The sequence below is a fragment of the Mastomys coucha genome, unplaced genomic scaffold, assembly GCF_008632895.1.
Source record: "Mastomys coucha isolate ucsf_1 unplaced genomic scaffold, UCSF_Mcou_1 pScaffold3, whole genome shotgun sequence".
NCBI lineage: Eukaryota > Metazoa > Chordata > Mammalia > Rodentia > Muridae > Mastomys > Mastomys coucha.
The window spans coordinates 19,516,057-19,537,681 of NW_022196909.1; the positions used below are offsets into that span (position 1 = coordinate 19,516,057).

The 21,625-nt window shown below is 40.3% G+C and overlaps 1 protein-coding gene across 1 annotated transcript in view; it reads left to right on the forward strand.

Annotated features, from left to right (window-relative positions):
- The window catches only part of Ros1 (ROS proto-oncogene 1, receptor tyrosine kinase), a 123,459-nt gene that overhangs the window by 88,354 nt on the left and 13,480 nt on the right, over positions 1 to 21,625 (forward strand). The window contains exons 34-42 of the mRNA XM_031348214.1: positions 995 to 1,185; positions 4,170 to 4,253; positions 8,399 to 8,534; positions 10,217 to 10,379; positions 13,283 to 13,347; positions 14,405 to 14,534; positions 19,168 to 19,265; positions 19,860 to 20,060; positions 21,106 to 21,240. Coding sequence (XP_031204074.1) covers positions 995 to 1,185; positions 4,170 to 4,253; positions 8,399 to 8,534; positions 10,217 to 10,379; positions 13,283 to 13,347; positions 14,405 to 14,534; positions 19,168 to 19,265; positions 19,860 to 20,060; positions 21,106 to 21,240 — 1,203 coding nt within the window. The remainder of the gene's footprint in view (positions 1 to 994; positions 1,186 to 4,169; positions 4,254 to 8,398; positions 8,535 to 10,216; positions 10,380 to 13,282; positions 13,348 to 14,404; positions 14,535 to 19,167; positions 19,266 to 19,859; positions 20,061 to 21,105; positions 21,241 to 21,625) is intronic.

Below are 21,625 nucleotides of genomic sequence, written 5' to 3' on the forward strand. Positions count from 1 at the left end.
CATGTCTTGATACTCTAGTTAGACTCTACACTTTTTTTTAACCTCCCCCCACTTCCACTCATACATATTGATAATTTTGGTGGCTGAACTATCTGTCTATACATCAACTTATTAAGTATTACTATCCTTGCAATTTTAAATTCTACATTTTATCTAAATATGCATAAGTAAATTACAAGTGATGTAGAAGACTAAAAGAAAATTAAAAAGAATATATAAGCCAAGTATGGTATTCATACCTATAATCCAAGAACTCAGAAGGCAAGGACTGAAGGATCGTGTGTTCAAGGACATCTTGACTGCAGAAATAGTTCTGGTTAAAAAACCCAACCAACCAACCAACCAACCAACCAACCAACCAACCAAATAACCAAATAAACAAATAGGCTAGGGAGATGGCTCAGTGGATAAGAGTACTTACTGAGAAAACATAAGGACTTGAGTTTGAATCCCGAGACCCCACTTAAAAAGTCAGGTGTGGCTGTGTACATGCCTATAACACTGTCCTATGACAGGTGGAGGCAGCTTCGCTGGGGCTTACGGGATACCAGTCTACCTTCAGGTTTAGTGACAGACCCTGTCATAAGGGAATAGGCAGAAAGTGACACCCCATGTCTTCCTATGTCTTAGACAATCATGCAGGGTTGTATACACACATGCAGGTACGCACCACCTATACATGCAGAAAAAAAGATTAAAAATAGAAAAGGAAAAAGTGCAAACCTTTGAGCTAAAAACTGTGATGTAATTATGTGTTTTGAGATTAGCAATCTCCTGCATTTTAAACAATAGGAACCAGGGTCCCCAGCTTTCTCTTTTCATGGGTTTAGTTGGTTTGCTCATGAATCACTAAGACTTTAATAAACATGTGTGTTTGCAGCAAATCATGCAGCAGAGGTAAGGTCAAAGGTCAAGTGTGTAATAAGTGACTAGAAATAATCCCATATTGTTTGATGTACTGTTGGTGTCTATTCATCTATTGTCTCTTTTGCAGAAAAGGCATTTCAAATGCTTCACAGAACCAGAGTTTAAGGTGGAAAGTGGTGTTTAATGGGTCCTGCAGTAGTATTTGCACATGGAAGTCAAAAAACCTAAAAGGAACATTTCAGTTTAGAGTAGTAGCTGCAAATGCAATTGGATTTGGAGAATATAGTGAAATCAGTGAAGATATCACACTAGTGGAAGGTATGTTAACATACCTGTTTGTATGCTAATTTATTACATAAAGATTTAGTGCCAAAGACAGATACATACTTAGTATTAGCAACAGATATGAACAGATAAAGTGGATGATTAACCAACCATACAAGCTACTAATGGTTCAGTTTATCTGGTGTAATTTTTTTAAATTTCATTTTAATTTTTTAATTTTGATTTTTTTTTTGTTTTATTGAGATGGTGTTTTTCTGTGTAACACCTCTGGCTGTCCAGGAACTCAGTTTGTAGACTAGGCTAGTCCTGAACTCCTGAGAGCTGGAATTAAAGACATGTGCCACCATGCCTAGCTTTAAAACATTATTCCTATTTTATCACTTCTCAGTAGTAGGTGGCCACTCCTGACCGTGTACCACCCCAATTCCATGCTCTTACACAGAATTCCAAGAGTGTCTATTATCTGCCTTCTGTCTTTTCGGCCACATGTAGGATCTACTTTACCTGAGAGACTTAGAATGACTCTGTATCTTTCTTCTTATTTATCTGTTCCATCATATCCTACCTTAGCTTATGCATTGTATTTCTTAACATCTATGTAGTAAAAAAAGAAAAAAAACCATGACCAGAGTCAGCTTGGGGATATAAAAGATTATAGTAGGTTATAGGACTCAGGTTAGAGGTAGGAACTGAAGCAGGAACCACATAGAAAAGCAGCTGGATCGCTTGCCTCTGAGCTCACATCTGGCTACCTTCCTTATGAATCCTGGGTCGAGCTGCTTGGGGTTGTTGGTACCAGAGTGAGCTAGGTCATCCTCCATTCATCAGAAATAAAAAAAAAATGCCCCCACAGACATACCCATGGACATCTGGGTGAGGCAATTCTTTAACTGGAAGTCTCTTTTCTTGGGTGTGTCACGTAGACAACAAAACTAGTCAGGACTTATAGACTGGAAACTTCAGTGACACATTTGATTTTTCTTTCTTTCTAGTCAACAACTTCAATTGATTTGTGTGTGTGTGTGTGTGTGTGTGTGTGTGTGTGTGTGTATACACTGTGGGGACTGAACCCTGGACTTTGCACATTCAAAGTAAACACTCTACCATTCATTACATGTTCAGCACTGTAACAGCACGATTTTAACTTCCCTTATTTCATTTATTGATATGAATCTAAGATTCCCCCCAAACTCTGAGACAGGGTTTCTCTGTGTAGCCCTGGCTGTCCTGGAACTCACTCTGTAGACCAGGCTGGCCTTGAACTCACAGAGTTCAGGAGGGACTGTCTCTGCCTCCTGAGTGCTGGAAATAAATGTGTGTGCCACTACTCCTGGCTTACTTTTAGGTTCTTACTAGCATATGTTAACTATGAATACTAGTAAGTTTCATTGTGACATTTTCCTACAAATATATGTTTTGATCTTAGTAACCTCATCATTACTTTCTCTCATCCCCCTTCTAGTCACTAGCCTTTCATTTCAAGGCCTAACTTAAATGAGCCCATCGTCCTGCATAATTGATATACCTAAAGCAAAAATAAATTATTTGCATTTTATACATACATTTCACACAAAGCTTCAGTCATTCTGTGTCACCAAGGTGACTCAGTGAGCAAAGGCACTTGCTGGTAAGTCTGATGGTTTGAGTCTGCTCCCTGGAATCTCCATGATAGAAGAAGAAAGGAATTTCCCACAAATAGTTTGCTGACTTCCAAATTTGTGTCCTGACAGGCAAGTACCTGTACATACATGCAACACATACACACAAACACATAAGTAAACAAATGCAATGTAAAAAACTTAAAATGTCCAGGAGAGCTTGCTCAACCTTTTAGAGTACTTGCTCTTGCAGAGGACCTGGGTTTGATCCTCAGCACCCACATGGTGGCTCACAGCCATCTGTAACTCCAAACTCCCTGGGGATTTGACGTCCTCTCTTGGCCTCCACAGAAACATCATGCACACAGTACACATATATACATGAAGACAGAGCATTCATACACATAAAACTAGAAGACAAAACTGCCATTGTATGTGTTAATATTATAGTTAGTCTTGGCTAGACAATTTCTGAAAAGACCTGAGGAGTAAATGGTTTAGGTTTCGCAAGTTACGTCTGCTCTCTGTAGCCTGCCCTTCTGTCTCTTCCTTTCCTTCCTCTTCTTTTCACTTCTTCCCTTTTCTTCTTTCTAAAATTTATTTTAAATGTAAAACGTATTCTTAGGAATATGTTTCTAAAGCTCATGGGAAGCTTTAGAAAGCTAGGTTTGTCCCATAGGCTGGGGTTTGCCAAGCTGGGACCTGTATGCGTGTTCTCTCTGTAAACTGCATACCACCAAAGATGCTCAACCACATTTTCATGTTGGTATTCCTTAGATTAGTGGCTATGGAATGAAATGAGTTTGGAAATCTAATGGAACATAATAAGTATCAGCTACTTTTTTTTCTTTTTTGAGACAGGATTTCTCTGTGTTGCCTTGGCTGTCCTGGAACTCACTCTGTAGATCAGGCTGGCCCGGAACTCAGAAATCTGCCTGCCACTGCCTCCCAAGTGCTGGGATTAAAGGCGTGCGCCATCACCTCCTGGCAGCTACTTTTAATATATAAAAAAGATTTCTTTGTCCCAAATTCCTTAAATGGATCATACATTTTTGTTGTTGTTGTTGTTTGTTGTTGTTGTTGTTGTTGTTGTTTATCATCGAAAAGTAGATTGGGTGGCTGTGGTTCAGTGAGATGATAGTGACATAGAAAAGGGGGAAGCATCAACTTTGATTTCTGCTGGGGACAGACTCTCAACATTGTTGATTGCAAAATGCCAACTGCTAAACAATCAGCTCATAGAAACTTCAGAGGAGTAGGTTCCTGTAGTCATGTGTGTGTGTATGTGTGTGTGTGCGTGTGCATGTGTGTGTGTGCATGTGCTCAGGCACATGTGCGGCCATGTGTGCACGCTGGTAAATAAATGGGACAATTTGGCTTTATGTGTGAATTAATTTCTTTTCAAACTTCTATCTTTAGATGGTGTTTGGATAACAGAAACAAGTTTTATACTTACTATCATAGTTGGGATATTTCTGGTTGCTACAGTCCCACTGACCTTTGGTGAGTAGATTTTACAAGGAGGTAATAAATTGTTTACTAGATCATACTGACTGATTTATCTTTCAGTTTATCTAACTTACTACATGAAACATAACCTTATTAAATTAGTTCATAAAGTTCACAGCATTGTCCTTGGCTGTCTTTTTATAGCCACTAACTTGTATGATTTTTTTTTTTTTTTATCAAGGGATGTGTTAGTTTTCCTTCACATAAAGGTTTATTTGGCTCACAGTTTTCAAGGTGTTGGTTAATGATCAAGTGTCCTTGTTGCCTTGGGTATGTGGCAGCCACTCATGGAAGGAGTGTGCTGTAGTAATGTCCACATCTCACAGCTAAGAACAGAAGGGAAAGAGAATGGCACTGAGGTCCCATCATCATCTCCAAGAGCATGATCCCCATACAAAAAGTCCTCTCGTTAGACCCTAACCTCTGTAATCCCAAAGAGGACAAGCTGAGGGCCAGGCTTTACCATGTGCACCTTTGGACAACATTCTGGACACAAACCACACCATGGGTCAACTATGTCATGGCCAATATATCAGAATATACAATATACACTTGAGATACAACTCTAAACTCTTTGTGAAGACACTCTATTTTAGCTTGCTGTAAAACAGTGTTTGTTTCTGATTGTCTATGTCAAGTGTTCTGTGTAGGTTAGAATATAAATAAAAGTAACCATAGATACAAAGACAGTGTAGGATTAATGGGAGGCCAGTGTGAGTCGCTGGTTGGGATAGCTTTGGTCCCTAAGCAGACAGCTCGGTTTGGAATGAATGGGGCCTTTCACAGGAGACCCATTTCTGGCCTGTGGGACTCACTCTGGCTTTCTGATGACTAATAGGCTTACTTCGAATCACTGTTCATTTACAAAGGATCAAAAAGCAGCAGAGTTAGGTCAGATAGCTATTTCCTACAACTTATTTTACGTTCATATGTTGTTATTCCTTAAAGCTCTCCCCCTTTTCAATGTTCATTTTAATTATGATGAAAAACACAGAAAACCCAAAATAGATTATGAAAAGTTGGGCCTGCAGGGATATCCCCATGATCGTACATTTTGACTTATTCCTGTTGTGTAATAAATGTTGACACATCACATTTGTTCAGTTACCCAAATTCCTTGGTTTGGGTTATAAGATACACGAGGTTTCCATCTACTCTTGTAACCGAGGGTGCTCCCCTACACAGAATTACAGGAAGGGTATGATATCAGAAAAGAAACTCTAGCACGTATTCAGAAAGCTGTGGCTTATCGTGTTTATTAGAGAAAGTTAAAAGAGAAAGGCAAAGGGAAAAACACAAGATTGAATTCTCTCTTTCTCTGTAAATAAATAAATAAATAAATAAATAAATAAATAAATAAAGCTACTATTTAATTAACTTTCCCAATTACGATTTTTTTCCTCCAGAGTGATTGGAGGTTAAAGGTCTCAGACAACACTTTGAACCTGAACTGAGGTTTCATTTAATGAAAATCCACCCACCCAGCTATTTTCTAGGTGGGAACCCAGAGATGGAGCTGGCTACATTGTCCATCAACCTGGCCAGTATTAATTAAAGCTTGCTTCAAACTTGGAAAAAAAATCCACCCAGATAACACATATGACTCCTTCCGTTAAGAGGGGTAGCTAATCGTTTGTGCAGAGCCTTCTAGGATTTTAACTCGTGGTTCCAGGGAGTCTGCCTATGGCACAGCTGATGCCTCTGGAGTTTCGCGTCTGACTGAGGTATATTTGGCAGTTGGCAGGCATATAGGCTTGTCTGCTTGTCTGCTTTCTGCTGGGAGGCATGTCGCACAAGGAAAACTTCATCTCACCTTTGCTTGCTTATTTCTCCATCACCACTGCTTGAGCCCCATGACTCTAGTGGATGAAGACGAGATCACTTCAATGTTTTGTGTGCATTCGAGATAATTCCGCAGATCTCTGACACTCTCAGGACGCGAAGGTCTTTCTTGTGATTGGAGTTTGTGGACTTCCGGTGGAGCTAAGCTAATTCAGTTTTTTCCTTTCGTTGGTGGCATATGTGGTTTTACCAGTAGGAATGTGTGAGTGCATGAGCCAAGCCTAAGTTATTAAAATAATGAAGAGTAGCAACTCTTTAGGAATTGCATGGTGCTTAGGGCTCTGTAAAATTGAGATGAAGGCTGAAAAGTAAGGACCGGCAGTCTGTGGATTAGTGAGCGGCCATATCTGATATGCAACATGAAAAGAAGTTACAAACTATACTCAGTGACTCCAGGAGCTTGTCCTTTATTAGTGGAGGTAAGACATACATGTTTGAGAAGATGTGTCGGGATGTTGTGACATGAGATGTGAGTTACAGTGACATGGAAAAGCGCTGGCAGCCACAGTTGGACTTTTAGGGTTTTTGGCAAAAGACAGCAGATTAGCAGAAGAATGAGGTGTTCACCTCTCCCTGAAGATGCCTGGATGAGAGTGTGAGATGCTTAGAAAAGTGCTTTGTTCAAGGTGCTGGAAGCTCTCCTGTGCAGTCCCCCTAGATGGAATGCCACTTGAGTAAAACTATTTTCTCAGATATGCAAGGAACTATGAAAAAAGGTTGACTTTTTAGAATTGATTTGGGGGTGGGGAGCAGAGCTGACTAACGTGTAGAATAGGCTGGTCTGGAATCTGTGCTCCTGCTGCCTCAACCTCCCAAGTACTCAGATTCTAGGTGGGCACCCCATGCAAAAGTTCAAATTTTTTTTTTTTATTTATTTATTATATGTAAGTACAATGTAGCTGTCTTCAGATGCACCAGAAGAGGGCGTCAGATCTCATTACAGGTGGTTGTGAGCCACCATGTGGTTGCTGGGATTTGAACTCATGATCTTCTGAAGAGCAGTCGGTGCTCTTCCCCACTGAGCCATCTCACCAGCCCAAAAGTTCAAATTTTAATAATCATTTCCAAGGCATTTTTGCTGATTTTGATGCCTGTATCAATATACAACACAAATAGGTAGTCTTACTGACATAGACTTTTTTTTTTAATCATTATAAAAAGCATGATGTGGAAGGTGGGGGATACAAATCCCTAATGGATCTACAAGTAGGCAGAACCAATGTTGCTGTTCATTACGGAAGTTTTCTACATATGTATATGAACAACAGATGTGTATTCTTTTGTATGTAGTTCTGTCTCTGCATTTTAGTGAAAAAGTGTCAGAGAATACTTTGAACAGAGCTAAGCTTTAATTTCGAGGAGGCCACCCAACTCTGGGAAAGCGAAACATTTCAAAGGAGTATACGTGGTTCATGTGTCTGCATATGCACATGTGTGCTTACGTGTGTGCATGTACCTATGTGTGCATGTGAGTGTACCCATGTGCATGTTCATGTGAGTGTACATGTGAGTGTACATGTGCAGAAGCCAAGGGTCAAAGTCAAAAAGTCTTTTTTCTATCCCCATCCACTTTACTTTTTGAGACAGTCTGCCACTGAAGTTGGAGCTCACTGATCAGCTAGGCTGGCTATATAGCAGGTCCCCAAGATCTGTTTGTCTCTGACCTCTACCTCCAACACTGGGGTTATAGATGTGTGCCATATACCCAGCATTTAACTGGGTGCTGGGGATCCGAATCTAGGTCCTCGTGCTTGTGCAGCAAGTGCTTTGTTCGCTGAGTCATTGCCCCAGCTCTGACGTCCACATTTCTGCTTTACACATCACATTGAAGATGGTTTACACTTGATCTTAGCCAGAGGGCTGAGAAGAGAGAAACTGAAAACATTTTAAATGTGCCAGTGTGTTGGGAGCGCTCCTTCAGATCCACTGGGGTGTGATGGCAATGTCTGGATGCCCAGGTTTGTTTCATTAATAGTTATTTTGCAAGTTTTAAAACTTAGTCTGCTTCTAACTCACAGGTAATTTTGAGAAGTGCATTCTAATGGTATACTTCAAAGTTTATTTGTAGTCATAAGTAATATAGTTAATCCTAGGATTAGAAGTATATGACTTGTGTGGCTTCTGTATGGAATTTTATCCAGATTTAATTTAAAAACTTTTATTACACTCATATTTTAAAATCAAACTGTTACTCTGCCAACAGTGTTTAGACACACATGTGTACTTAAAACACACTACCATTTCTTAAGGGGGAAAAAGCCATATTTTACTCAATAAATTGTCTGTTTTCTTTGCAGTCTGGCATAGAAGCTTGAAAAGTCACAAAGCTTCCAAGGAAGGCCTCTCAGTTCTCAACGACAACAACAAAGAATTGGCTGAGCTTCGAGGTCTGGCTGCTGGAGTGGGACTGGCCAATGCCTGCTATGCAGTACAGTATGTGGCACAGGCCATCTTTTTGGATCACATAGACAGAGCATGGGCCCAGTGACAAGGGTGTCCACATATTCCCACATTTTCCAGGGATTTTCGAGTGTCATTGTCAGTAACATTTGCTTCTCGTCTCAAATGTGGCTTGGGATAAAATGGTGAACTATGTGGTTAACCTATAAGAAAAACAGAGACAAATCCATTGCCTTCCCTTGTTTAATTTTGTGATTCAAAAACCAACTTAAGAAGAAGAAATTATTGTGAAGAGAATGAGTGGTAATGTAGTGAATTGAACTGGCAATAGAGACTGAGGAAGGGAGAAAATTCGAAAGGGCTCCCGTGTATCTTATTATTCCATCGTCGAAGCTGTATGGTGATCACTCACAGTGTCTCTTTAAGACAGATGAGTTTAAAAGCTTCATTATAATTAAGGAAAATCAGTATTTCTTTTCGTGAGATACCATGTCATACTCTGTAAAAAGAACCCTATGGGCAAAGGTCTTGCTTTCTGGAATCTACAAAACAGGATTTATTTATTTTTATTAACAGTTATTTTATTTATTTGCATCCCAGATGCTGTCCCCCTCCTGATCCCCTTTTCAGATGTCTTTCGCATCCTTCTCCCTCTTCTCTGAGAGGGCACCCCTGCCCTGCCAAACAGAATTTAAAGTAGATACAGAAATGAATCAAATCAGCTCTTTAAAGGTAGGGTTTTTTTGATTTTCGAGACAGGGTTTCTTCGTATAGCCCTGGCTGTCCTGGAACTCACTCTGTAGACCAGGCTGGCCTTGAACTCAGAAATCCGACTACCTCTGCCTCCCAAGTGCTGGGATTAAAGGCATACACCACCACCGCCCAGTGTTTTTTTTTTTTTTCCTATTTTTAGAAAACACTGTGTATCTGATATTTAAGTTTATTCCTGGGCCTGGAGAGGTTGGTTCAGTAGTTAAGAGCATTGGCTGCCCTTCCAGAGGACCAGAGTTCAAGTCCCAGCACCTATATGCCAGCTGATAACTGTCTGCCACTCTAGTTCCAGAGGACCAGACACCCTCAGCCAGGCATACATGCTGGCAAAACACCAATCAATGCACATAAAAATGAAAATAAATAAATCACTTTTTAAAAAAGGGTTCCTGCAAAACAAAACAAAACAAAACAAAACAAAACAAAACAAAAAAACCTCAACACATTCTTAATTTAGATTAAGTACCAACACCACAATCTTCCCAGGTGAAGACTGGACCTTTGAAGGCTAACGTGGTGGTGGAGGAGCTGACCTTTTGGTCATAGTAAATCCTGTATGGCACGAGATCAGGTATGTGAGACAGATGAAGTGAATAGTTCAGGGCCCAGCAGCTTCTGTTGCTATTTTCTTCATTTGTAGTAGCTTTTACAGAGATCTGCAACCTAGAGCATTCTCTAACTCCACGTATTTTGAGAGGAACAGCTGCAATAGAAGCCTTCAGGTAGCCTTCACCTTCATGTTTCTATAGAAAGGTCAGTGTCCAGTAAAGTGACATGCTCCGTGTAAAAGCTGATAGAGTAGGAAAGTGTTGGAGTATAGAATTCCTCATCACCCTATTAGAACGTGCAGGGCTGCCGAGCACTGAGATCTCTTGATCCCTTTCAAATACAAACATGAAAACGCAAGGCTCTTGGGGAGAACAAACATACCGTTTATTTTACAGTACTCTTCCAACCCAAGAGGAGATTGAAAATCTTCCTGCCTTCCCCCGGGAAAAACTGAGCCTGCGTCTTCTGTTGGGAAGTGGAGCTTTTGGAGAAGTGTACGAAGGCACAGCTGTGGACATCCTAGGAGTGGGAAGTGGAGAAATCCAAGTGGCAGTGAAGGTAGTGTGGATCTCCAGGCCCTGTCACAGATATGACTACATCAACATTCAGAGCTACTGTTGAAAAGAAGTCTTGTAGCACAGTTAGCAAGATGCGTTGTATAGATGTCTCACAACAGAATTTCCATCTACTTACTAATTAGAAATGTGATGGGTATGCTAGGAACCTGGATTTGCCCATCACCCAATGGACATACAAATCATTCTAATAGTATGTCAGCTAAAAATATAGGGTGAATATGGGGCTGGAGAGAGGGTTCACTGGCTAAGAGTGCTTCTTGCACTTAACGAGGACTTGGGTTTTGTTCCCAGAACCTACATGGTGGTTACAAGTATCTGTAACTTCTGGTCCAGGGGATTCCCAACACCTTCTTCTGACCTCCAATGGTGCCAGGCACACACAAGCAGACAATACACACACACACACACACACACACACACACACACACACACACAAAGTAAAATAAATGAGCATTTAAAAAATAAGACAAAATGTAAAGTGTCAGAATGTAGAAACCTGTCATTAGCCACAAAAGCTAATTTTCACATTATTTTTCCCATTTCTTTATTTTTATTTTTATTTTTAAAGATATATTTATTATTATAAATAAGTACACTGTAGGTGTCTTTAGACGCACCAGAAGAGGGCGTCGGATCTCATTATGGGTGGTTGTGAGCCACCATGTGGTTGCTGGGATTTGAACTCAGGATCTTTGGTATAGTAGCCAGTGCTCTTACCCGCTGAGCCATCTCGCCAGCCCTATTTTTCCCATTTCTTACATAGGTTTTTGAAAAGGAGAATATATTCAGGCTTTATTTACTACTAAGTATTTATTTACTACTAAGGCTATTAATTAGTAAGACCCGGCAGAGTTTTCTTTCTCACTGCGAATACTCTGAGAGGGGGCTCAATTTGTAGAGTCCTTGCCTAGTTCTTTAAAAGCGTTGAGTTTGAGCCCCAACACTGCATAAAACAAGGTGTGCTGTGCAGGCCTGTATTCCCACCAATGCAGAGGAAGAAGCAGGAGCAATAGAAGTGCATGGTCATGTTTCACTACCTATAGATTCAGAGGCCAGCCTGAGCTGCATGAGATAGCACCTCAACACAACAGTAAGAATACATTTCACGTGATCTAGAAATATACAATACACAATATACAATACATTCCTAAGGAATCAATCAGCCTAGGACTTGGAATGCTTTCCCAAACTTGCTAGCCACGTGGTCTCTGTTGCAGCTGGTGAATTCTGACCTTGGAGCTCAATCAACTTTAGTAAATATGTGAACAAGTGAGTTTTTCCACTAAGCTTTACTTACAACCATTGAAATCTGAATTTCCTATGTTATGAGACATAGGAAATGAGACATGAGACATGAGACAGTATTCTCTTTCTTATTTTCCCAACCCTTTAAGAGCATAGAGGCTGGTGTCAGGCTCTGTGTTGTGTGGACATAGTTGGCATGACATACATGACATAGATGTTGATATAGACATAGGTTACTGTCCGCACCTGCACACAAGCTGTGGTTGCCATCAAACATTTGATGCATTTCTAGGAAAATACTATATATACTCTCATATTTTGATAACATTTCCTTTTGACAGAGGGCTGAACAATCTCATATAATTAAATATCATGGTCACTATTTAATAGCGATTTCTGCTACTTTGGTAAAATTTTCTCCATTTCCAAATTATAGACTTGAAAATTCCTTTAACTTCCTCTGGTCTGAGCTCATTAAATGCATATTTATTTTCTTACATATGAAGATGACTACTGGCTAGCACTTGTGCCAAGTGAGTGTTGCCATTTCTGAAATCCTTTTCTACTTTATTCTTGCTTGTTGCCTCATAATGACAGTGTGAGTACCAAGAATTAGGACGGCATTACCTCCTCATTAGGACCAGGAAGAGGAGGTAGAATACTTTATATGTATTGTTCAGGAAGGGGAAAGTTTTCTATAATCCTCTCCACCACACCAGTTTCTCTCTTTTGTTTTGTTTCTGGAACTGAAACTTAATGGCAAAGAGATTGAAGAACTAACCAGGCTGGCCTACAGTGACTTATGACAAAGAGATTGGAGAACCAACTCAGGCTGGCCTCCTGTGACTTATGACAGAGAGATTGGAGACTTTTAAAATAGATTCTCACAATTAACTTACATTATTGACAGACAACTTTCCTAAAACAAACAAACAAACAAACAAACAAACTAGAAAGAACTAGGGAGTGATTTCAAGTAAGCAGATACTGAGAAGAAAATCTGAAAATATGCTGACCCATTGATGCCCAAATTAGTGTGTCTTTAAATATTTTCTATAGTTCTATATATGTAGAGAGGGCTCAACCATTAAGAGCACTGGTTACTCTTCTAGGAGATCTGGTTTTGATTATCAGAACTTGCGTATGGTAGCTCACAACCATTTGTCACTAAAATCCCAGGTGAGCCGATGGTCTCTTCTGAATCCCATAGACACTGTGCACTTATGCTGTACCAACACACCTATAGGCAAGATAAATAGATAATGTAGTAATTAAAAATCCCACAAAATAAGAAACATTCATTTCTTCAGAGGGACCTTTTACATAGTTGTTACTCAGTCCCTGATCTAGTTCACTGAGATCGTCTTGATTACACAGCAGCAATAGTGGTGGTTTTAGAGACCAGAGTATCAACAGGTGAGCACAGATCATACGATCATGCTATATCTGTTATTTAGTTCCAGATATCAGAGTAGATATTGTAAAGACAAAAACAAAAGCAGAGCAGAAACAACCACAAACAACAACAGCAACACAGAAGACGAAACATGCAACAAAACAAAATAAAACAAAACTGTGTCTCCACTAATGCACTGGGCTCCCAGTGTCTGGCTTCTGACTTGCCTCCGTTTCTCACAGACCTTGAAGAAGGGCTCCACAGATCAGGAGAAGATTGAGTTCCTGAAGGAGGCACACCTGATGAGGTATGGCATAGCTCATGTCGTGATTTTCCTCTGATAAGTATGGATAGAAAGATTTCCCCTCTCTTTGGGTTTTTAACACCACAGATAACCTAGCAACAACCAGATCTTCCTGAAAATAAACGTGAACAAAAAACTTGAAAAGGAAACACATCTGTAGCATTAAATATTACATAGGAGCCAATCTTCAGAGCCTGGGGAGGTAGTTCTCAGGCAAACGGTCCTCCCAGCTCTCATCTTCAGTTAAGAGAGTATTCTGCAAGGAAATTATGAACTCTTTTGCTTTTACAATGTGTCTATTCTTAATGAGGGATAATGGGTCAAACAGACCCAGAAAGGATGTTCTTTTGTGTGTTCTGATATTAGCAAGATTAATGTCTTACATGTGAGTACACTGTTGCTGTCTTCAGATGCACCAGAAGAGGGCGTCAGATCTCATTACGGGTGTGGTTGTGAGCCACCATGTGGTTGCTGGGATTTGAACTCAGGACCTTCGGAAGAGCAGAGCCATCTCTCCAGCCCCCTTGCTTAGAACTGATCAGCAAGTTCCAGCAGGCGGCGGTCATGAGAACTGCTCAAGGACATCTTAAGGAGGAGCAGCAGGCTCCATGGGAAGTCAAGCTGGGTCCTCTAGTTAGACTGGGCCTTACTCACTCTGGTGTCTTCACAACCCAGTGGCTCCGACCTGAGGATCTGAGTTGTTTCCCTGAAACGGAAAGGACATTTGACACAATCGTGATGACACAGATATGCTTTCACCTATCTCTTTTAGAAGGCTATTAGTCAAAGTTGCTTTCTTTCCCTATCATAAAACCCATATAGTGAGAAACATTATTTCTTCTAAAGGCCCTTCTATTCTACTCAGATGCACTGGCCACTAGGGGTTGCCATGTTCCCTCCTTAAGGCCAGCGCACAGGACCATAGGCAAGCTTTTTCTTCACCTCAGTGAGGGCTTTGAAAGGATGCTCTGGGTAAAGAACTGCTCTGTTCCACGAAGACCCCCCAGCTGGGACAGCTATCACTGCCATGTCATCTGGCTTGTGTCTTTTCACCTTCCAGCAAGTTTAATCACCCCAACATCCTGAAGCAGCTGGGAGTCTGTCTGCTGAGCGAACCCCAGTACATTATTCTGGAACTGATGGAAGGGGGAGACCTTCTAAGCTATCTGCGCAAAGCACGGGGGACAACGGTAGGTAGGCGGGGGGGGGGGGGGGGGGGGGGGGGGGGCGGCGTCTGCGGTGTTGGCTTCCTAAAGCAAATCGCTAGAACTTCCTGTCGCTTTTTCTTCAAGTTCAATGCACACACAGTAGCTTTAGCTGGTGGGAGGAGCTTTGAAGGCAGCAATAGAAAGAAAGTGCATGTTCTCTTCATGTTAGATTAGGGTAATTAGAACCCTGAGCCTGGTTTTAGTGCTTAATGAGAAAGCAAACTCTTAGAAACAGAAGGGCACCCCACCACCAGCTTAGGAATTAAGCTGGAATTTGTCTGTCTGTCCCCAAGATTTCTTTCTAATCTTAAAGTCTACTAACCTTTGCCTTTGGATGGATCTGCTGACCTTGATTAGGTGGGATCAGGGATAGCTTCTTATCTTCAAGATGACAGAGCTAGCCAGATTTTCTTTTTGCTCATTCCCTCCTTTTTATTGAAAGTAGATTTTTTCTCATACTGCATATCCTGATTACACTCTATGCCCCCCAGTCTTCCCCTTACTCCCCTTCCCCAATTCTACTCCCTTTCTGTCTCTCATTAGAAAACAAACAGGCTTCTAAGGGATTATAATATGATATAATACGATAAAACAACAACTAGCAGGTCAGAACTGGACAAAAGGAACAGAAGAAAAAGAGTCCTGTCCACTACCCCCATCCCCCACCCCCCAATGGCATGAGAATCATTCAGAGATGCACATTCAGGAATCCCATTTAAAAAAATTCTATATGCAAATGATCTGTAGTGTTAAAGAGTGATAAAAATGTATAGATAAGATAAAAATTAAGACAAAATAAAATAAAGGCCCTGAGAAGACACGAGACAAGGAACCTCCAAAGAGGTGTATGCCCTCAGTAGAGGCTGGCGGCTTTCTGTTGGCCATTTTCTCTCGGCCACTCACTTTTAGTCTGTCTCCCCCAGTGTGGCTCCCTTGAAGAAAACTTTCACTTTCAAGCAGTGATCAATTGCAGATAACCTCTGGGTTAAGGATAGAGGCATATGTCCACTCCCCCTTTCAGCCCCAGGGCTTCCATCGGATCCATCGGATCCATGAAGGCCCTGCGCATGCTGCCCTGGCCTCTGTGACTTTATGTGTGCATCAGTCCTGTTGATTTAGAGGTCTTCTTTCTTGGTGTCTTCCAGTGACATCTAAAACTTATTTGGGTGAGGCAAAACCCTTGGCTTTATGCATCCTCTCGCATTCCATCTACTCAGTGTCCTATTCGCTCCCCTCCCCCAGACAGCCACCCCTACAACCCCTGCTCTCCAGGTCTGCCCTCTCGGTCACCCCTCCTGTTCCCAGCGCTTGGCACGCTGTGGGTCCGGGAACTACTCTGGCATGCTGGAGGAAGCCAGGAAATGACCTTCCTGCAGGATCTTACTTTATACCTTGGATGAGAGAACAAGAGGCAAAGCAATGAAAGTTAAAGCTATAGATTTAAAACACGCGTTTCCTTTTTAAAAAGCACGGTATAGCCAAGCAGAGTATGTAGCAAGGTGGATAATGTAAAAACCAAGAGGCTGTGCGCATTCTCATATACACTTCCAAGCCGGCAGATGTCTCTGGTGTTTGCCTGGTTTCTTCAGTGCTCTGTTTATGCTGGTACCCAGTACCTTTTCATTTGGAAGGGAAATCTATGCATCTCTTTCTAAAATGGAAGAGACTTTAACACAGACTTCCTCCCACACCTGCCTCACCGCTCCTACCATCACACACAGGAGGGATTTTCCCTTGTTATCCAATAGTTGCTTTCCCACTTATCGGTATCCGGGGTTTACATTTGTATGAGGTTTCATCATTACATGTAGTTGAGCCAGCCAGTTATTATAATTGGAGGGCTTTATTTCATTTTCCTCAACTGTGGGCTAGTTCATAAGCACTGTCTGAAGTTTCCCTCGTTATTTGATATTTCTATTTACTCTCTGATGGAATCGTAACTTAGAAGGATAGGTCAGCATTTCAGTTTATTTCTTGAACACATCCTCCCTGTAGCCAGTGCTGGAGCTTGCTCCAGGATAGCCATAGTTTGCTATCCTGGGACTTACCGTACTCTCATTATGGAAGACAAGATGCTGTTGCGTGCTGTGTTCCATATGACAATACCACACATGCTTCATCCTTTTGTGCTTATCCACTTGTGACCAGTCATCTCCATACAGGAGTTCTCAGAAGCACTATGCTAGAATCAGCAGCAGGGATAACTTTCTTGACCCTGACGTTTTGCTGGGAGAGCAGAACAGATATCAACAGCAGTGAGGCCCAGAAATGGTTGCTTAGTTTTTCATGTAGGGATAGTCAGATCTCTTACCCATGAGCTGAAGCATTGACTCAAACACTTCCTATTCTATTTTATTTTATACGATATATTTTTTTTAAGTTTTTGGTGTTCTGGGATCATACTGAGATGGAAAAACATGGAAAAATTTTGTAAAAGAAAACACGATGCTTTCCAAATGCAGTCAAATTTGCCAAATTCTCTTGGGGTTGTAATGATAGAATAGTGGAGATTGTGATTTTTACTCTAAAGGAACTTTTCACATGGCATTTTTTTTATTAATAAATAGCATATGTAAAATTTCAAAGTGCTTGCAGGTAGATCATAGTTATACATTGTCTGTGTCTTTCTGTGTCATTAATGTAAGGGAGGAAACAGAAAAAGCAACTAGCATGGAATACATTACTGGACCATGGAGGAAGGAGTGTAATTTCCAGTTGGGGAAAGCTATACATTCGCTACCTAGAAGACTTAGTATATTTTGGACAAAACCAAGGAGATATAAAAGTAACAAACATTTCCTCATTGAATGATTAACATTTGCAGGGGTTGAGCTTGATTTAAGTTTTAATATGACTAGAGAGTTCAGCAAGATACAACAAGTGGCAGGTGATGGTAACATCTAATATTAAGGGGGCCAAATATGGGGTGAGGGGGGTATTCCACAATGCTATAAGGGATAAGAGACATGGTTGGGGATTCAGGCAGGCAGCGTCGTGGAAATTGTTATTAGAAGGGTGCTCATACTCAGTATGAAGTTAAGAGAGTCATAAAGTGTTTACGAGTAAAGTGGGGTTTGCCAATAGGGTTCTGATCATACAATAGCTAGTCAGCCAGTCAGGAGATCTGACAGGATTCAGACATGGACCGTGACATAAGTATCTAGTGGACCCGATTTAGAAGGGATATTATTAAGTGCTTGCTATATATGAGCTATGATACATATTTTATTTTCAATCTTGAAAGGTCAGTTGTACTAAATTCATTTTATAAGAAAATTGTCTTCTTAATTAATTTAAGCTAATTCAAAGAATTAGTAGTAGAACTATATTTCAAATCTACAGATATAGTATTCATATATTTTCCTCTTGAGCTTCTGTAATCCAAATAAAGATTCCTTTAGAACAGCAGGATATAGTTGGTGAATCAGCCATGGGTAGATAAGAGTCATGGGGCCACGGCGGTATTCTGTCTTAGAGTACACATGAGCAAAGCAGTGGGGCAGCACTGGACAGCAATTTTGCATGAGTAACTGACAGATTGTAAGGTTGTGTGAGGTTTGGGAGTCATTTGAGATGCTCAGTGAAGGATGTGGGCAATATCAAGAATAAGGGCCTTTTCTAGTGAGGAAAGAATAGATTAGAAAAAAAGAGGAGAGTTATAAAACACAGAGCAGACGTAAAGAAGGGCAAATAGTTGAAAAGAGCTAAATGAAGCTTCTGAGAGGAGAAGCAAAGGGAAAATTAATGGGCATATAGAGAGTCTGACGCAGCCTGGGGCTGCCATGAGGCTGTGCCCAACATCTGATAATCGGTTCTACAGGAAGTGAGGCACAACCATGGAGTTAATGAAAAGACAAGAGGCTGGACACATGGGAAGTCTTTGGATGCATCAGATTAGGGATGATAAAGGCCTGGACCAAGGTAATTGCAGGGATATGGAAAGGCTCAATGTATGAATGACTATGGCCTCCAGGCAGCAACTTTGAATTTTCTCCATGTGCTACTAATAAAAATTTTGACTGGCTTTTGTTTTCCACTAGAATTCCTTGCAATGAATATAAGCTTGTCTATATTTGTGCTGGTTGTTATAGATAAAAAAGAAATCTAGAAAGATAATATGACTAACAATTAACATGAGGGGGATGTCTTAAGAAGAACAATCCCATTGTTCTGACTAAAAAAGTCAAAAGGTATTAAACCAATCATGAATCTAGCTAGCATGGTTTATTATTTTTAGTAGTTTATTGATAATTCTATAAGATCAGACATCATTTATTAAGTACTTATTGTATGTTAGCAATATTATGTCTTATTTTAAATCTTGAAAAGTCCATTGTACTAGGCCCATTTTACATACAAGAAAAGTGCCTAATTAATAAGAAAGCTCACCTATTGATGGCAGAGCTAGATTTCAAATGTACAAATATAGCTTGCTACCATGTATGTCTGTATGTTTTCCTCTTGAGTTCTTGTAGCCATAAAAAATTCCTTTAGCACGTCATATACTAGTGTATATACTCATATATGCATATGTATTCATATATATTCATACATATGTGTATGGACTTTATGCCAGGCAAAAAAGTACATATAATGTTTCCTCTATCTCTTATAGTTTCATGGTCCCTCACTCACCTTGGTTGACCTTGTAGAGCTGTGTGTAGATATTTCAAAAGGCTGCGTCTACTTGGAGCAGATGCACTTCATTCACAGGTACTATGAGATTCTGGATACAAGGTTATTGGGTAGTCACATGACAACCACGTGTAGTTTGGGAAGCCCACACTTGAGAGCTAAATACATTCATTACTTCAAAGCACCAGTATTATTGTAAAGAGTCCCTGTACTAGTTACTATTCTCATTGCTATGATAACAGCAATGCCCAACAAATGTAACTTAAGGAAGAGAGGGAAGGCTTTTTTTTACTTATATTTTGAGGGAACAGCCTTTCATAGCATGGGAGCCATGACAGCAGGAGTGTGTGGTGGCTGGTCACATTGAGTCTGTACTCAGAAAATGGAGGGAGATGAATGCTGGTTCTTGCACGATTTTCTCTTTTTTATTTAATCTGGGACTGTACCCTATAGCTGTCCACAATTAAGAGTGGGTTTCTTCTCCCTCAACTAACCCAATATGGAAACTCCCTTAGAGACATGCCCAGAGATCTGTTTCCTAAGTGATTCTGGATCTTATCAAATTGTCAATCAATATTAGTCATCAGGTGTCTCCCTTCTTTCCAGACCTTCTAGCCTTGTATGATCTCTGGAATATTTGTTTATCATTGTCAAATGTAACTTCTACTTTAGGGATCTGGCAGCTCGGAATTGCCTTGTATCAGTGAAAGATTATACCAGTCCTCGGGTAGTCAAGATTGGTGACTTTGGATTGGCAAGGGAAATCTACAAAAATGATTATTATAGAAAGAGAGGGGAAGGCCTGCTTCCTGTTCGGTGGATGGCTCCTGAAAACCTGATGGATGGGATCTTCACTTCTCAGTCTGATGTGTGGTGAGCTAAATAGAACACAGAAAAACTCGGGCAAAACCTGTTAATATCAGGATGTCTATCTAATTTTGATCTTGTTTTTAAATTGTATTTTTTAGTGTATCCTCTCTCTCTCTCTCTCTCTCCCTCCCTCCCTACCCCCCCCATATGTGTATATGTATGTGTAGGGAGCTTTAGTGACTCACCTGAGGCTAGTGGTCCAGGATAACTATTATGTATCTCAGATTCTTTGCACCCCTCTCTCAATTCTTTCATCATCGATCTTAAAATTCCACATGAATAGATTCATTCATTTCAAGCATTTTGCTCTTCACCAAAGGTGTGTATATTTGCAGCTATGATGTATACAAAGGTGTTTATATTGACAGAAATGTTACTTATCAATAACGTTCATGTGCCCCCAATACCTCCTGCAGGGGATGTGTCATCACGTCTATAAATAGGCTTGAAGTCACGGATCACGAAAACACGTAGGACACTGGGAAAGTTTGGTCCTGATTATTTGGGTTTGCTTATTGGTTCCCAGCTTTTGATTCAAGCTGCTAAAAAGTTTTTAGGTTTGTTCAGTGAATTTTAAACCATAGGAGAAATTGTATAGGAGAACCTTTACCCTCAGCATTCTCTTTTCATTTATGACTTTTTTTTTTCTCTATGTTTGTCATCATTTATCTTCTTCAAATTTAGGGTCGGGGAGGAAATGGTGACAAGCTTTCTTGCTCACCTCCATGCCTGTCTGCATGTGCTTTTGTGTGCTTGTATTTCTGTGTACACGTGTGCCTGTGCTGCATGGATGTCTGGCTCTTTGTGTGTGTGCCATCATGCCAAACCTTTTTATCATCTTTGAAATGTGGTCCTTTCACAGTGTCTTTCTTGTTTTACTTTTTCTTAATATCAACCTCCTTTTAAGTCTCCTATTTGCTTTTTATAAGGCCAATAATGCCAATCACAAAGTAGCCCCTGTAGCCCCAGGAATAAGGATGCTGGAGAAGCTACTGTAAACCTGATGTTTGTAATAAATATAATTAAAGAGAACCCTTTAACATCCTAGGTCCTTTGGAATTTTGGTTTGGGAGATTTTAACTCTTGGTCATCAACCTTATCCAGCGCATTCCAACCTTGATGTTTTAAACTATGTGCAAGCAGGAGGGAGACTGGAGCCACCAAGAAATTGTCCTGATGATCTGTAAGTTAATTATGTTAATGTAAGCACCCCCAAAATAGAAACATGTGCATATGCAGTCTTAGGGATCCCTGGTATGGCTTGTTAAAAGAAAACCTGGGATTTATACATTTGTACATCCCACATAAAATATAAACTGAGGGTGGGATTTAATTTACTCAATACATTATGGCTTTTAAATATATATATATATATATATATATATGCTGTATTTTACTTTAGTGCAAATTTTTGGAGAGTAGAATATATTTGTAGTTATAGTAAGTAAATTTAAACAATTTTAATAGCTCTTTCCACATGTGTGCATGTGTGTGTATATATGCTTCTTCATTTTACTTTGAGAGTCTTTATTTGGATACCATCTTTTTTTTTTTATTAGATATTTTCT